The following is a 19,184-nucleotide window of genomic DNA, read 5'->3' as shown; positions in this document are numbered from 1 at the left end:
AATTGGAAAAAAAAATAGAAAAGGAAATAAGAAAAAGAGAGTTTTTGAAAGAATGCGGATTATAATGTTTAAAAGAAAAACGAAAAAAAATGTTTGAATCGAGCTCTCACCTTTCCACAATCACACATTTTCTATTGGAGACTCAGGTGAAGTGAAAAGAAGCGTAAAAATCAGTTTTTTAAAGAGGCAAAAACTCAGATTCCCTTTTTATGGATCTCCCGAATATGGGGGAAATCCGACATATTTTGAAGCGTAATTTCACGATCTTCTAAGAATTCGCAATAATCTAATTAGCAATTTCTTATTTCATTTGAATACTGTTAGATTCATCATCATGGCCTCATCGGCTCCAGGATTGCTCGGGGAATCGTTGAAAGGACAAGTTGCCCTGGTCACAGGTAATTCTTAATGGTACTTACTTACTCCAGGGGCGGATCTAAGAGTTCATAACGTTGGACAGGGGAAGGCGAGCAAAGGGTTGATATAACCCAATAAGACGAACAAACAGTGAGCAAGGGATTGATAAGGCTTGAGATTAGAAACGAAGACGAGGGAATTGTAATGAGATGAGTTATGTTTACATATACTGCGCGTATGTACACCTCTTTGCATGCGAGGTAAGGCGCGGCACTATCCGAAGTTATCAAATAAAGGATTAGTCAACTTCTGTTATGGAACCTTAACAATTTGTCTTCATGTCATTATTTGTATGGGAATACAAATCACAACAGGAATAGATCTAGATCTCGTACGTTTGTGTCATCATGTTGCTTCGTTAAGGGTTCTTTTGAGATTGGTCTACTTTGGCAAAAGCGCGATGAGGGACTTTAATTATGCGTGACAATAAAACACGAACGATAAACGAACAATAAGAGATGCGAATTCAAACAGATGACCAACGATTTTTCAATCCGTCGTGTTTGGGTTCGTACACCTTCTGACCTACCATCGCGGAAATTTTGAACATGTTTAAAATTTCCAGACGAATTTAAAAATCGTTGGTCATCTGTTTGAATTCGCATCTCTAATTTAGTCTGCGGTAATCGTTAGTTTGTCTTTAGTTTGTCTTTCGTGTGTTATTGTCGCGCATAGTCCCTCATCGCGCTCTTGCCAAAGTGAACCGATCTCGAAAAAAACCTTTAACGAAGCAACATGATGACAAAATATGAGTTGCGCATGGAAACGAAGATACTGTGACAAACGGATTTTCGCTTGCCACCTTCTTCCATGCGAAGGGCAACCAATACTAGCTTTTACTAACTTTTAATAGTGATACATACACGAAGACAAGGCTAAGAGATATTAAGACATTAAGTGGAAGCGCCGTAATGTAGCGGTTCTGACTCTCGCCTTGTAATCAGAGGGTCGTGTGTTCGAATCCCACCATGGCCTAGCGCCCTTTGGCAAGGCGTCAATCCACACTTTGCCACTCTCACCCAGGTGCTAATTGGGTACCGGAAGGACACAACCGTCATTGTGGTTGGTTTAGCAAGTTTGCGCCTAACAGGCTGCTTGGAATGCTATGAATCCAGTGACCGGGTAATAATAATTGTAAAGCGCTTTGAACAGTCGTAGATTGATAAAGCGCTATGTAAATGCCAATTATTATTATTATCATTAAGACAAACTATAGATTGCATTTACATAAAAACGCTCTATCGTACCACGGCGACAGTTTCTAGACTTCATAAAATTGTAAAATGGTTTGGGACTGTACGTGTTTTAGATTATCACATTTTATTTCGCAAATAGTTTACTTAGTTTACTTCAAGATTTTTTAACTTCTTTTCTCAACTGTTTGTTTTTCATAATGAGTTTTCTTAGTTGTTCTTTTTGCTTCTTAAATAATCTATTTCTTGACTCATCAATTTCCTTACATTTTTATTATGCAGTTTACTTAATTATTTGTTTCATTATGTCCTATTTACATTTGAAATACTAGTTTATACTTTTTGTATTACATTGTGACAAGTTATACATAAATCATATTTCTTGACAATTACATTTATCATTTATTATGAACGTAGACAAAAATAAAACAAACAGACAAGAGCACAATGTAAAACCTCTAAAATATACCTAAAGTAAACACCACTTTTGTATCTGTATTCTAATAAGGTGCTAGCTCAGGTATAGGTGCGGAGATTGCCCGACATTTCGCTTCCCTTGGGTGCCGACTAGCTCTGACGGGACGAGACATGGAAGCACTTCGAAATGTTACTGATGAGTGTAATTTTACATTTTTTCCATAAGTATACAGTATATATTGATTTGATAACCATTGATAGAGCTTTAACCTAATTTCATTAAGGAAAAGATGTGTCATCACATTATCTCCATATTTTTTTTCCGAATATAAACGATAATGGATCGAAAACGAAATGAGAAAAGTTTCAATAAGTTTATATATCTCCCCTTTTAAATGAATATTGATAAATGCCGAATGCTGTATCAAATATTTTCCTGAGAATTTTCTAGTTCGAATTGTTTCTTTCCCTTTCTTATTAACGCACTTCACCATATCTAAATCTTATTTTAATTCCCTTTGAAAGTAGAGCTCCCTTAACATAAATTATGATAATGCAAGGGATAAAAAGAGAGCCATTTTCAAATATGATTGATTTCCCCCATATATCTCTGGAATATGAAATAAACAATAATAACAGCGACAATCACATGTGCGTTAACTTCTTCATATTCTGTACATAATGAACTGAAAGTACAAAATACGTCTCTATATAATACATGCATGACGGTATTTGTACAAAATAGAATATGAATTGTATTTTCTCTCAAAATTCGTTTAGGTATGCAGAGAGGGCTACACAAAGATCAGGTACTGTTATACTCAGAATCATTTTGTTCTTTTACTTTACAATAAAAGGCGCACTCAAGAGACCAAATACATGAAATAACCGAATAAAAGCTTAGCATGATCAAGTCTTTCTGGATACTGTTCTAAATGTTAGGTGAACTTTAAAAAACGACGTCATCTCTCGAGTACGTGTAGGGATATTTAGTCTATAACTTCAGTCAAGATTGGTTTTGATTTCGGTAGGTTTTAGCATTACAAATGGCCAAAATTGTCCGAGGTTCGATTCCCAGCACAACAATTTATGCCCGAAGAATATGTCATTTTATCTACATAGCTCTTTCTATCGTACATCAAATAAAATGAAAAATGTTCCAGCTACCAACATGTGCACATGCTTAAAAAATACTTGCCCCTGTCACTGATATACACTGTTGGTCATAAAGGTGGAATATTTTTTTTCACCAAATTTTCACAGCGTAATTATTACAACATGATTTGAATATGGCATTTATGGTGCATGATAACCACTATACTTTATTATTCTGCCTTTTACACGCGTTTGACAGTGATATTTTACAAGTTTATGTCCTAAGCGATGGATGTCATGAACATAGAACAACAACGACGACAATATACAGTAAATTAAAGGATCATGAATATTTATTTTCAATCTCTCTCAGTTTTCCAGATGACTTCTTTTTTGTGATTTCATGGACAAATTTGCATCAAACTTGAGTCATTGTTCTTACTCAGTCGCTAGTATCGGGTATGTCCACCCCTGGCACGAACCAGCGCATGCAGAAGTCGTGGCATGCTGTCCACAAGCTTGTTGATGACGTCAACAGGCATAGCGTCCCATTCTTCCCTCAGAGTATCTGCCAACTCCTGCAGACTTTGAGGAATGACCTCTCTGTCATTGATGGCTCGGCCTAGTGCATCCCATGCATGCTCTATGTGGTTCATATCAAGCGAACAAGCTGGCCATGGCAACTGTACTACGCCCTCAGCCTCCAGGAATTCCCTTACTGCAGCGGCCCTGTGCGGTCTAGCGTTGTCATCCTGCAGTCGGAAATTGTGCCCATACGCTCGTCTTGCATATGGAAGACAGTGGAACTCCAAGATATCCCTGTAGGGGGCGGCGTTGACGATTCCGTCCGGAACCACCAGTGGCGTTTTGCCTCCATAATGGATGCCGGCCCATATCATCACTGAGCCGCCTCCGCCTTGAGTCGTCTCGTGGATACATTCATCGCGAAGGTTTTCCCCGGCTAATCGACGAACTCGTTGTCTCCCATCCTTTCGGTCAAGGATGAACCGGCTCTCGTCCGTGAAGACCACATGTTGCCAATGTCCTGGATGAAGCCTTCTGTGCTTCCTAGCCAAAAGAAGACAAGCTACTCTGTGGCGAACAGACAGGCGTGGACATTTGGTCAACCGTCGTGCTCGGTAACCATGTTGGAGCAATCTGCGATTAACGGTTGACCGGGAAACGTTGATCCCATGATACCTTCTCCACAATCGACGAAGACGGCTCGTGGACAATTTCCGGTTTCTGCGGCTGAAATTCAACAGTTGGCGATCATCTCTTCTTGTGGTCAATCTGGGACGTCCTGGAGATTTCCGTGGCCGCACATTCCCCTCCTCAGGTTGACGTTTCAGAATCTTAGAGACTGCACTCTGTGATATCCCTAGGACTTCTGCGATATCAGTCTGCTTGTAGCCCTCCTGTCGCAGTGCTAACACTCTCTCGCGTGTTGCTGTTGCCGTTGGACCAGGCATAGTCCAGGGAACGTCTCTACCGATTTTTATTTCAAACGGTACAAGTAACTCGAAAAAATGCAATCTTCTTATATACAGTGCCATATCAGGGAAAGGGAAGGAATATCACATGCATAGGCTCTTATAGTCTACAACAAAAGAATTTATTACGTAATTCAATTTTCTCATGTTATAATGTCACCTGTGTAATGGGGAAACATTATGTAATCACTCAATTACCATTTTGTCTACGCGTAGCCTTTCAAATACCAACAAAACTGTCGACTTTTATTCAAAAATATTTTATTCCACCTTTATGACCAACAGTGTATAAAACAAAAACAGATAAAGCTACAACACACTTTTGTGGCTACCAGAAACACCTAAAATTGATACACTTCAAAAGGTCAAGCGCGAAGGGTTTTTTTCTTGGGTGTAGGCCTATGTGTTTCTTACAGAGCTGTAGCTCCAAGGTTTCGTGAGCGGCAGCACACAAAAAGCTTTATTCAGAGTTCATTTTTTCATATATATATATTTATATATTATAGAAATATTTTGCACTACAAAATGTATCAAAACTAACTGACTACTAGTATATATTAAGTAATTCGATGGTGTTCCCGTGTAACAAAATAAGCTGTAATGTTCATGAATGTTATCCATGCAGATTTTGATGATCCAAGCTAAGTTTGAACTGGAAGAGGATGTGACGAAAATTTCAAATGAGACGATAAATAAATTCAACCAACTTGACGTATTGGTAGGCAATATCAGCAGAAACCTTTATATTTTTTCATAAAAACCGATACAATCGGGGTTGATTTCTTGCCGGAATGTTACTTATTAAACATGGAGAAATGCTCTCCAATTCTGGTTGTCACCTTCGTATTTTTCCCTTTGTGTTACAACATTTTTTTTTGTATTACATTGGTCAATGTTTATTGTAGAGAGGTCAATTCAATTCATTTATTTTATTTTCCACTTTCAATTTCATATTTACAGTTATGATACAATTGACATAGTAACATATAAATAAATAACATTCTAAAATTGCAATAGGCAATCATCAAATTGAGATACATAAATAATTGAAAGGGAGGGAGGGCCAACTGAAAAGCAGAGCTTATAAAATGTAGGTCTCCCTTAATGTTGTAATTACGTGTTTAAAGCAACTGAATTGCTTTTTTTGTAAAAAAAATTGATATAATAAACATGATATTAACCTCGAAGCTGATGATCAATGAGGCGTAATTTCCGGGGGCAAAGGGCAGAATGCCACATGCATGAAAGAATTTTGGTAACCTTCCCTTTTTCGAAATTTTTAGCTTCTACCTACTCTTTTTTTCGAACCAATCAATTAATCAGAATTATGCTTCTTGTTTAATTTGATTAGCTATCTGAAAAGATTATTAAAGTCTTTTTTTTAATTTGAGAAGTTAGGTGGATGTGTTTACATTTCTGATCCAATAATGACGGATGCATCAATTTTGACTACATAAAAGTGCACATAGTTCGAAAACCCATCTACTTTTTTAAAAGGATTTTGATATCACTTAGTCTAATTTATACCAATCTGTGACTTTTTGTTTGTTTAGTGATGTTCAGTATATTGTTTGAAATATGAACACTACCGTTCTTGATTATACAATTAAAGCAATTGTCTAAGATATTAAACAAAAAAAATGATTTTAGATACTTAATTATAAATAACTTAAGCATCGTTGTTTAAACTGTATATGATATATTGAACAATGTTTTAGTTGTGTGGCATTCCATTTTCCAGGTAAATAACGCAGGAATGTTTAAGCTCGATACCATAGAGACATTCACCTTACAAAACTTTGATGACATCTTCGCTGTGAATGTGAGGGCACCTCTTCATCTTACCAAGAACCTTGCGCCATATCTGATCAAAACAAAAGGTACGGTCAGAAGTATTATTGGTTGTTCAGATGTGGGTGGAGGGTGGCCCTAAAGTGGTTGGAGCTGATATTGTATTACGGGCCTGAAAAGTTTGCACGAAAACAAAACATCAATGTGAATTTCGTGCTCATCGGCAGCCAATCTAACGCCATTGTCATAAACTTTTTTTTTTATCTTTTTTTTTGGTAAAAAGTCCGAAACATGCCAAAATGTTTCGCATTACTTTATTTGTCAGTTGACTTTGATTTGCAAAGAGAATAGAATCGAACATTATCATTTGTGATATTGCAGACCAAAAATTGGCAAAAAAATCCCAAAAGTTCTCATTTAAAATCTTTAACTTTACGGGAAAAACATTTCAATGATTTCTGGTCGCTGCATACAGCATATTTTCAGCCCCTAAGCAATCCAAGTCCCAGGGACATGACTTGTGTTCGACATGCTGAACGTTGGGCTACTGCATGGAGTTCAAAGTTTAAGTTAGCCATCCGATTGGTTAAGCGACAATCCGTTGTTAAGAATGTCAGTTCTAGTTGCGTTTCCGAGATTTGATAGGGGTGTGAAAGCATTCATCACTTTGAGGGGCAATTTGCTTTCTTTACAACGAAAAAAAAAGTTTTGCTGGGAAGAAATTATAGTAGCCTCCGAAGAAAAGGGGGACAAATAAAGGTTTTCAAGAATCCAAGAGGGCCAACTTTCTATTATGGATCACTGACGAAACAACATCCCGTTTCATCAAGTTAACGTTACTGTTATTGTGATCACTTTGCCATCAGGATGTTAAAGGGGAAACCAACCCAAATAAAAACTTGTTTTTACAAGAAAAAGAAAAATCAGACAAGTTAATAGGTGAAAGTTTGAACAATATTGGACAAACAACAAGAAAGCTATGAATTTTTAAAAGTTGTAAATATTGTAATCACTATACCCATGGAGACTTCAAATTGGCCGCATATGGGATGTCATAGTGATGTAAGGCAAGGACTACTCTTCCATGTACTCCAATACATGTTATGGCTAAAATGTCATTTTTCCCAAAAGTTTTATTTCAAATTATATTTTTCTTTCATGAGGACATAAAACAATATACTACCAGGATTATATTTAGATTACTTCCCCAGGGGAATAGATACTTAGGAGAAAACCACAAATCCCTGATAATAAAGTACATGGCCTATGGGAAAGTTGTCCTTGCCCCTTGTCATAATTTACTTACCCAGTTGCCAATTTAAAATCTACATACTATTAGTGATCTCAATTTTAAAGCAGCTTTAACTTTCTTATTGCTTGTCCGATTTTTTTCAAACTTTCGCCATTCTGTTTAATTTATTTTTCTTCTTCCCAACACAACATTTTATGGCCAAGGCTGGATTCCCCTTTAACAACGCTGGACAAATATCGGGGCCCAGGTTATTTCAAATCCTTTCATAATACATGCGATTGAGATGATTTATCAGTACTTAAATGGATGCTCCGCGGATTGAAAATTATATGATATAAACGGATAAAGGAAAATCAGACAAACAAAACACTACAAATTTGATCAAAATCGGACAAGGAATAGCGAAGTTATGGCATTTTAAAGATTAGCATTATTCCAGTGAAACAGTTCTAGGCATGTCTTCATGTGTATTCAATGAGCTAATTCATGTCATATCCCCCATTGTTCTTTTGTATTTTATTATTATATAGATATTGACTAATGGGGTGTGTAATATAAACATTCTTTAGACCGCCGGATATGTATTTTCCCGAAGCGCGCAGCGCTGAGGGCAGCGCTGAGGGAAAATATGATCACGAGGGAAAATATTAATCCTTTAGGTGGTCCAAAGAATGTTTGTTTTACACATCCCATCAGTCAATATCTGTTATATTAGATAGCCTCTAATGATGAAAATAAAGTTAGGCCTAACGATGCGTGCAGCATTATGTTTATGATATTCAAAGTGATTGATTGAACTGGTATAGATCTAACATTAGAACTTGATCTATATATATCTAAGTAACGTTAGCCTAACGCAGTGAATGACCCTTTTCTAATCAAATCAACTGTGTTTAGGCCTAGCCCTAGATCTAAATCTAAGTTCGAGCCCAGTCCAGGTCCAGGACCCAAGGCAAGCCGATAATGCATGGTTACATCTAATCCACAAGAGGGCGCCATACACCTAAAAAATATATTCGTGGACCGGTTAGTCAATTATATTCATCGAAGGTGGACCGGCTGGGAAAATACATGGATTTCGATCATATCACGTGACGCGCAATCGACCAATCGCGCTTGGCTATCTAATATATTAAATTATTTAATTATTGAATTAGGTTTATTCCAAATTTCTACCTAGAACTAAAACAATTGGATTGACAACTGATTTAATGCATTAGATTTTCATTGATGCAACCTATTTCATTATAAAGCAGACATATTGTTCACAAATGTATATATGAAAAAAATAAACAATTATAAATTCATTTAATAACATAAGAAAAACGAAAGTGGGGATGTGACATCATCAGCCCACCTAATGAATATTCATGATGACACGCATATAACTATTTTCACAAAATATTGCTAAACTTTAAAATTCGATAACTTCCTATTTGTTAACCGATATCGATGAATTTTTAAGCCATTTTCTCAATGAATTTTACTTTATTTATTCAGATATCAATATTTTCACCCGGGACAATCCCTTTAAGGGAATGCTTAAAGGGATGGTCCGGGATGAAAATATTTACATGTATATCTTCATCACTAAACAAAATGCTAAAATTTCCATTTCCTGATAACTAATAATGAAGTTATTGAAGTTTATAGTTTAGCAATATTTTGTGAAAAAAGTCGTCATGAAAATTCATTAGGTGGGCTGATGATGTCACATCCCCATTTTTCGTTTTCTTATGTTTTTACATTAAATAAAAAAAATAATTATTCCATACTTGTGTGAATAATATGTCTCCCTTAAAATGAAATAAGTTTTAGCAACAAATATCGAATGCACTAAATCAGTTATCAATCCAATATTTCTAGTTCTTGGAGGAAAAAATTTGAATAGACCTAATTTCATATGATAAAATACAAATGAACAAGTGGAGATGTGACATCATCAACCCACCTAATGGATATTCATGACGACTGTTTTCACAAAATATTGCTAAGTTTAAACAAGTGTTTAAATCTTAAGCAACAAAGTTTCATTTTCAATATCTAATCTTCAATAAATACATGATTGTTTAAACGCTTAAACATTACTATAAGGTTCATATAATAAACAGCGTTGTTTCAAATCTTGAACAGCGTTTTAACTGTGTAATGAATATTCATGACGACTGTTTTCACAAAATATTGCTAAACTTTAAAATTCAATATCTTTGTTATTTGTTATCCTATTTTGATGAAACTTTCAGCATTTTGCTCAGTGAATTTTACTCTTTTTATTAAGCTATATTTTCAGCCTGGACCATTCTTTTAAAGACATCGAGACATCTTTTTTATATAATGATACATAATCTTGTCTGTTTTTCTTTTCATTTTTACTTTGTTTTTGCGTATATAGATTTAGTAAATCGATAAATCAACAATTTGTTGATTATTATTTATATTTATACAGGAGCTGTGGTAAATATATCAAGCATTTGTGGTAGGTCATCGGTAAGAACTTTTTAAAATTTATGTATAAAAGATTTTCATACGAATATATATAAATCAAGAAATTTTTTCTAGCTTTTTCTTTTTCTTCCTCTCGCCCCCCCCCCCTTCTCTCTTCCACTCTCTCTCTCTCTCTCTCTCTATCCCCCTCCCCCTATCTATCTCTAATGCTCTATCTCTTCCTCTTTCCATTGTCTGTAATAAGGTTATTCCATCATTAAAATGAACTAATAATCAATATTCTTTATTATTTTGAAGAATCAAGTGTAAAATCTTTAATAACTAACTAATAAGGAAATGTAGACCTACAATCAAGGTATAAAGCTAAGAAGATAAGAAGCGAATGGAAAGCCCATAATGAGCTGTAGGTTATCATCCTGTCTTATTATTTTTTTTAATGCGGTAATACCAGTCGATAACTTAAAAAAATGTTGAAAAGAGGACAAATTTCATTATGGAAGCAATGTCATCAGAATGATCCCGACCTCAGATAATCTTTGCGTGTATTTTCAACGTTAGACGTAAAGCTTAAAGGGACACCGCCATCCCAACAAAATGATTTTAATCAAAAGAGAAAAATCCAACAAGCATAGCAGTGAAAATATCATCAAAATCGGATTTAAAATAAGAAATTTATGACACTTTAAAGTTTCGCTTACATCCTGGTCGGCAAATGAGGAGACTGATGACGTCATCCACTCACTATTTCTTTTGTATTTTCATATATAAGAATGTGAAATTTTGAGTTTCTCCTCTTTGTCAAGTGAAACAACGATTAATTCCTCCCTTACTTTCTTATCTTATATCCGATTTTGATGAAATTTTCAATGTTATGCTAGTTTGATTTTTTTCTATTTATTCAAATCAACATTTTTTTCTGGGGTTGACTTGACCTTTAAATGAGCATCAATACTTGTTAAAGTTTTACACCCTCTACATTCGTTAGTTAGGACTATACTTTTCATATCTTTTTTCATTCTGTCTCATTCCAAACCCCATCATAGATGCCCAGTAAGATGAGCCACTCTATGTCCCAAACAGCGATGGATCACATGACACGCTGTTTAGCTGAAGGTAATAATAACGCAACGAATTATGAATAGCGCTTAACAGGGGCCGCAGAACTGATGGGCTTTCTTTCTAAAAGTGTGAAAAAAAAGGAATTACCATCTGATAATGATTTTTTTTGCATGGTCAGTCCCCCCCCCCCCGGCCTTCCACTTTCAACCAGAAGCGCTGCATACTATCACCCTATATGTAGCGATGGGGTGCAGTGGTACTGTTATGTCCATATCTAACCAGCGACGTGTGTAGACTGTAGACCAAATTTCAACTATGGCGTTGCATGACGTCACACCTCGACATGTTTTTCGCTGTACCATTCTGACGTCATTATTTCAGAAAATTTGATATTTAGCTATAAAAACTCTCGGGCGCACCGGCCAGCGAGCTCTCTCACCCGGGCAAGTCCCGTGATGCGTCGGCGCAGGCACTAATCTGCGTTCCGCTGGGCGCGGTGGCACGGAATTGGCAATTCAATGCAAGTTACTGGACTTTGCAAGCTCAGTGCATAGATTTTGGTTATAAATTATTAAAAGTAGGATATAAAAAAAATATACCAGGCGTTTCATTCGAAAGCAAAATGGGATCCTCGGTTGGACGAGAAAATAGTAATTGCCAGACTAGCCTCGGATAAAAAATTCCACTATACTTTCTCAAATCCTAATATATATGTCTAATACCTCATGGGCAAGTTTGTTCAAACAAGACCGTTCCTTTCAAAGCTAAGTATTATATAAACATGCTTGAAACAGTAAAATGCAGACATTACATATACCCTACTAGGTGACCATATCAGCACGTCATGATTTTTGTTAAAGGTATTTGTTGCATTTTTAATTTGAATGTATTATGTTGCTATCAAAATGTACTTGGCCAACCGTTAAAGGATGAGACCACCTCATCAAAAACTTGAATTGAAAGAAAAGAGAAAAATCCAACAAGCATAACACTGAAATTTTATCAAAATCGGATGTAAAATAAGAAAGTTATGACATATTTAAGTTTCGCTTAATTAGACAAAACAGTTATATGCACATGCTGGTTGGTATGTAAATAAGGCGACTGATGACGTCACTCACGTTTCTGCACCGATGGGATGCGCGTAAGGCAATGTGGCAAATGTTAACCTGAAGGGTCTCGGATTGAAAGTAGCGAGCGAAATATGACTTATTTATCTGCCAAAATGACTTGTATAGGTAAACATATATTTTGTTTTATTTTCTCTATAGAACTAGCGCCTCATGGAGTAAGAGTCAATGCAGTAAAGTAAGTTCCAAACAATATTTTACATGTTAAATTTTATCTAACATATTTCTTAGATAATGTTTCAACCATCTCTAATGTTAATGTAAATTACTTGGGTTTTTTTCTGATTCGGTTCGTATCAAATGATTGTTTTATAGAGGAGCCAGAGTACCATTAAAAGGAGAAAAAAACTTTCATTGAATCTTTTTAAAAAATGAAGGCAAAAATAATGAAAAGAACAAAATATTTCAATGAAAGAAAGGTGTCTAGACGTTTACACCTTATCCTCCGACTGTTGTGTTCGATCAGTTTGGTTCGATTCATTCCTTTTTTTCTTCAAATTAGTATCGACAAACGTACAGGACGTCAATTCTGGATCATTGGTTGGTCGTAGGTACCTTGCCGTTCTGTGGCTAATTTCTAAAAATTGCTGTATTTGTATTGGGGAACAAGTAGATCTTCTGAAATTTTGTTAACACAATATTGAATTGGTGTTTGCCAATGAGGAGAGTGGTGTCTGTGGAAAGTAAAAAATGTATTTTACTTTCATTTTCGTCTAAATGATATCTTTGCTATATAGTCCTGGTGTAATAGCTACTCCGATCTTCAAAAGAACAGGAATGACTGATGGGCAAATAGCCAAGGTAAAAGTCTTAATAATACTTAAGATAAGATACACTTTAAATAGCATTAGTATGTGTTATTGTTTTTTATGTATAAATCTGCTCAATAGCAAGGTTTTCTCTTTTGATTCAGCTAGGTTGATAACAATACAAAAAAAATAGGACAAAATAGGATGGGTCCCAGGAAACAAAATTGACAAGGAAAAAAAAGGAAAAAAAAGGTTATCAACCTACAATTTAGGGGGGATGGTCCCCCACCTCAAATTTAGGGGGACAGCCCCCCCCCCTTCCGCCGCTTATCTAACAAACAAACAAACATGCGTATTTCAAACCATGACTCAAATCATGTTATCTCACAGGACCATCACTACATCAACCACACCATAACATCAGAAATGAAGAAGCAGAGGCGTGATTTGAATGGATTTTCATCTCTATTGACTGTTACGATACTGCAACAAATAACAATAATATAATTTGAAATTTAATTTCTCTTTTTTATTGCAGGAAATTATTAACCATATACAAATCAATCATAAATGATAATGGTCTTATGTCTCTTTAAATCAGTTCTGGCAATTATTGAAAATTATAGTATCCAGATAAAAGTCCAAGTTGGCTTAAATTCCTTGAGTAAAAGTTCTCAATGATGGCGATGATGAAACTGATGTTGAAGCACGATGAATAACAGGAGTCACTGTAATGAGTTGAAATGTCCGTGAAGACGATGTAGATGATTAACAGTCAATTTCAGCAATCCATGGGTTGAAGAGTGTTCATTAAACAGGTTGATGATCTCAATGAGAAATGAGAATTCCTCTCTCAAAATAACTGCAAACAGTTCATTGATGGTGTGTAAATAATTCAACAGAAGATTCCAGGTGGAAATAACGTCTGCTCTGACATAAAGTCTGGCGTGAAACTCTTAACTGTCATCTGATATGATGAAGTGTTCTGGTATGATATGATATATATACACACACATCAACTATTCTAGAGGCTTCTAGTATTGTCTTTAAAAAGAACCTTCTTTCTGGATCAATCGCATTCTGGAAGACTTTTGAATGACCTCAGTGAAATTAACATGTCAATAACATATTTAATCCTACTGTTCTTTTCACTGCAGGCTGGCTATTGTGTAGCAATCTATTGTCTGTTTTTTTATATTAAAAAATAAAACTCCTTGGCCTTTAAATAGGCGAGAGGCCTGCATAACAAAAGCTTTTACAAACACGTTCTGGAATGTTCCATATCATTCTACGTTATAAAGAAATCTGAGATTGGCCGTTCATTTCTCCCTACTCTCAATTTTACACAATGCATATTTGGCATCATTCAAAAGATAATTTAATTCTCTTTAAAATAATACCATACTTGTTATGATCATGCCATCACGAAAAAGTAGGATTAAAAAGTGTTGGATGAGGTCTGAATTGAAAAGCTGCAAAACGTGCAAAAACAAGTTTGGAAATCTTACTTTGGCCATTAATTTCCCCCAACTCCCAATTTTACACAATGCATATTTTGATTTATATCATTCAAAATATCGTTTAATATCCTGTAAAATGATACCATGGTTTTTAAGATTATGTCATAACGAAAAGAGCAGGATTGAAAAGTTTGGGATGAGGTCTGAACTGACAAGCTGCAAAACGAGCAGAAATAGTCATGAAGGGTCGGTACAGAACATGATTCTTTTTCTGTGTCCATGCAGATGAAAATCAATTCAAATCAAGCTCCTGCTTCTGTAGTGATGGTTCTGTGATATAACATGATTTGGGTCGTTGTTTGAAATACATGTTATGTGTTTGCTTGTGCAGAGGTGTGTTTGAATCCATGTTAATGTTGATGTTAAGGTGCATGAGAATAATTAAAAGAAACCGCTGAAGAACTCACTCATCACCACTGAAAAAAAGAACAGTGACATTCAATATTGCGTCATTTTTGCAACTTTTGAATAGTGACTTTGCCCCACATTTCAAGGCACTGCACCTCCATGTGAACCACAATTACATCATGTAGGGTCTCATTTTAAGGAAAATTAAATGATCTGTTCATTTATATTGATTTTACATTGATATTTATTAAAAACCGATGTAAAATTATCGATCAAAGTCAAACAAAACAGCTGAGAAACTCACTCATCACCCCGGAAATAAAACCAGTGATTTTCAATATTGTGTCATTTTGCAGCTTTTGAATTTTGACCTCGCCCCAAATTTCAAGGCACTGCACATCCATGTCAACCGTAATCATATCATGTAGGGTATAATTTTAAAGAAAATTCAATGTTCTATTCATTGATATCAATTACGCATGGACATTCACTAAAATCAAGGAGGAATTATCGATCAAAGTCAGATTTCCAAACTTACATATATCATATATAAAAATTATGTTCTTCCCAGAGCCCTGTCTCCAATCATTAATCCATGTATTTATACGCATTGTTCATTTAATAAATAGTTTTTTGAGAGATGCAATGTTCTCCACCCCTTGCGGAGGAATGGCTATGTGGATGAGGTATCCCGACTCGTAACATTCTTGGCATCCAGCGATTCGTCATTCACTACCGGAGAAACAGTTGGTGTAGATGGAGGGCGCCATCTCTTGATCCGACCAGTAAACGATTAGAATTTGGTTTCACAAAATGTTGTATACGCATTGAAATTTTAAATTGTTCTGAAAGTTTAAGAGTAGGTAAAAATGTAATTCATCCAAAACTAAGGACTGAATGCTGGCGTAAAACATTTTCACGAACTTCACGATCGCATCTTTATAAGTACCTTAAATAAAATGAAATTGATTTAAACTCTAAGCACTTATTTGAATTATAAGATTCTAAACGAAATCGATGTGTTGAGTCCCTTCCACATTTGGTTATGCGACTACTTACAACCGTTGTGCAACATTATATTGTGACCAAATGATCGCAAACCATCACACGAGCAGGGGGGGTTACTAAGCAATGTATTGTTTGCTTGTGGGAAGAGAGGATGGGATACGTTGTAATGGCTCCAAATCTTAATTTTATTTGTTGATATTTGAATTATTTCCAGTTTATATGATTATTGTAGCGTATGTTTATTCATTTATATTTGCTTAATGCCCAAAGGCATTACCACTTTGAATGATTATTGTAGCGTATGTTTATTCATTTATATTTGCTTAATGCCCAAAGGCATTACCACTTTGAATGTACATTTCATCATTCCATTAGGTATACCGTACTGCATATTACTGTGTAAGCCTGACATTACTAATGTATCATGCTAGCTGTAATTGTAGTAAGACTGGTATTATCTGTATATCATGCTAACCGTAGCTGTAATAAGACTGGTGTTACTTTATTGTATTCACTTTGTATATCATGTTACCTGTAGCTGTAATAAGACTTGCATTACTTAATTGTATTCACTTTGTATATCATGTATCATGTTACCTGTAGCTGTAATAAGACTTGCATTACTTTATTGTATTCACTTTGTATATCATGTTACCTGTAGCTGTAATAAGACTGGTATTACTTTATTGTATTCACTTTGTATATCATGTTACCTGTAGCTGTAATAAGACTTGCATTACTTTATTGTATTCACTTTGTATATCATGTTACCTGTAGCTGTAAAAGACTGGTATTACTTTATTGTATTCACCCTGTATATCATGCTACCTGTAGCTGTAATAAAACTAGCTTTACTTTCTTGTATTCACTTTGTATATAATGCTACCTGTAGCTGTAATAAGACTTGCATTACTTTGTTGTATTCACTTTTAACCTGTAGCTGTTATAAGACCGACATTACTTCATCGTATTCACTTTGTATATAAAGCTATATACCTGTAGCTGTAATAAGACCGACATTACTTCATTGTATTCACTTTTTATATCATGCTACCTGTAGCTGAAATAAGACTGGTATTACTTTCTTGTATTCACTTTGTATATAATGCTACCTGTAGCTGTAATAAGACTTGCATTACTTTATTGTATTCACTTTGTATATAATGCTACCTGTAGCTGTAATAAGACTTGCATTACTTTCTTGTATTCACTTTTTACATCATGCTACCTGTAGCTGAAATAAGACTGGTATTACTTTCTTGTATTCACTTTGTATATAATGCTACCGGTAGCTGTAATAAGACTTGCATTACTTTATTGTATTCACTTTGTATATCATGCTACCTGTAGCTGTAATAAGACTGGTTTTACTTTCTTGTATTCACTTTTTATATCATGGTTCCTGTAGCTGTAAGACTGGTATTACCTTATTGTATTCACTTTGTATATCATGGTGCCTTTACTTTAGCTGTAATGATACCTCGGTCACATTTGCTGTACGGCGGCCGTACGGCGAGTAAAAAAAACCCGTTTTATTGATCTTAATTCAAACCACATATATGTAGTTGGTACAACAAATGTTGAAACGGCTGTTTTCGACTCGCCGTAAGGCCGCCGTAGAGCAAATGTGACCATGGTATAAGACTTACATTGTTTAATTGTATTCACTTTGCATATCATGTTACCTGTATCTGTAATAAGGCTTACGTTACTTAATTGAATTCACTTTGTATATCATGTTACCTGAAGTTGTAATAAGACTGGTATTACTTTATTGTGTATATTAGCCTATATAGAAAGGGCAGCATGCACCACATACACCATTCATCAGGAGTTTTGGCTTTAGTGTGCGAATATATTCTATTCAGGTTACTTTCATTTTCTGTAAAGAAGTTATACGGTCCTTTTTTAAAAAAATAATCTGATGATTTAACCCAGGCGAGGGGGGAAATTTTCGGACCTTATCTTTATTTACTTGAAATTGGGTTTCGGGATCTCTCATTCGTAAAGGACATAAAATCCACTCTCAAAAGATTATATTGGGAAATGCACATTGCACGCAAATTGATCAACTCAAGGCGTATATACAGCAACCCTGTTTCTTTATGAGTATGCACAGTAAAAACGCTGTTAAAGATTGTATACAACGCTGTTTACTATATGAACCTTACAGTATTTGTTTAACCGTTTAAACAATTTATTGAAGATTAGATATTGAAAATTAAACTTTGTTTCTTAAGATTTAAACAGTTGTTTAACTGTATTACAATTACTGTAAGGTTCATATAGTAAACAGCGTTGTAAAAAAAAAATTAATGTGTGTACTCAAGAACCGTCTGTTTTAAGTTCTACAGGGTGTTTCTAAAAAAAGGGGGTAACCGAAGTTCAAAGGTCAGCTACATAAAAATAATTAATTCATTCTAGTGATTGCCATTCTACATTATTGAGTAACTCATCAACTTTAATTTGACACCTTCTTTGCGTCACAGTTGTCACAGGTCTTAGAGTTATGGTCCATCGAAGGCGAAAGGTACAAAACCCCCCACTTTTTCCAAGTTTGGGGTTTTAATGTGCATGCATGAAGGTCTTTGTTTCTTCGGTTTTTCTTCCAAATTTCAGTGAATTGCTATTTTTATGTGTTACTGGCATTTACATATAAAATGTCTTTCTTCAATCTCTGTTGAACACATGGTTCACACCTAAGGCCCTAACTTTTGCACCAGTCCTGATGTACTCTCACATTTTCACAGTACCCCACATTCGATGCTGCATTGTCTTGCATTGCTCTTCTAACCATTGCGGGATTGTGACGAAAAACATTTATCTTATGCTAAACATGTACCTACAAGTCACCAGGGATGTGCTGAACCAAAATTGAAGCTGGACACCAATTTGTAACATTTACTCGCAAAAAAAAATTATGAGAAGAGTAACATATCGGGTGATAAGCATCAGCTTCTTATTATGCAATCAACCATCCGTGGCAATTTTATACTGACAAAAGACGTCGCAGATTACTTTTGGCGCACTGGCGCAATTTCAGATTTTTAATGTTTGTCATGCTCAGATGAAGGACAACCCTTTGAAGAATACTTCTGTAAAATATTCCGGAATTTGCATCAAGGTTGTTAATTTCCTACTTTAAATCGTGAAATATGACATTTTGTGAGTTGCCGCGTATAATATAACCTAAATGAAAAACAAGTCATTTCACCAGGATGTTTTTAATGTATGAATCTGAAATGGATCCAACTTAATCCTGATATA

At 35.3% G+C, this 19,184-nt stretch overlaps 1 protein-coding gene across 1 annotated transcript; it reads left to right on the top strand.

Moving 5' to 3' along the window:
* Positions 1–334: 334 nt before the first annotated feature.
* On the top strand, positions 335–15,863 carry LOC121430965 (uncharacterized oxidoreductase Mb1385-like). The gene is made up of 10 exons (XM_041628404.1): positions 335–398; positions 2,119–2,229; positions 2,808–2,836; positions 5,241–5,333; positions 6,357–6,495; positions 10,105–10,145; positions 11,147–11,216; positions 12,434–12,470; positions 13,030–13,093; positions 15,539–15,863. Exons 1-10 carry the CDS (start codon positions 335–337, stop codon positions 15,704–15,706), a joined length of 816 nt encoding a protein of 271 aa, XP_041484338.1. The 3' UTR covers positions 15,707–15,863.
* Positions 15,864–19,184: the final 3,321 nt, after the last annotated feature.

The sequence above is a fragment of the Lytechinus variegatus genome, chromosome 17 (genome assembly GCF_018143015.1).
Source record: "Lytechinus variegatus isolate NC3 chromosome 17, Lvar_3.0, whole genome shotgun sequence".
Classification (NCBI taxonomy): Eukaryota; Metazoa; Echinodermata; class Echinoidea; order Temnopleuroida; family Toxopneustidae; genus Lytechinus; species Lytechinus variegatus.
The sequence above is the reverse complement of the archived record's forward strand: the minus strand, read 5'-3'. Positions and strand labels throughout refer to the sequence as shown.

Coding starts and splice junctions, on each gene's coding strand:
- LOC121430965 (XM_041628404.1), top strand. CDS start 335: ATGGCCTCATCGGCTCCAGGATTGCTCGGGGAATCGTTGAAAGGACAA. Junction 399..2,118: donor ACAAGTTGCCCTGGTCACAG/GTAATTCTTAAT, acceptor TATTCTAATAAG/GTGCTAGCTCAGGTATAGGT. Junction 6,496..10,104: donor ATATCTGATCAAAACAAAAG/GTACGGTCAGAA, acceptor ATATTTATACAG/GAGCTGTGGTAAATATATCA.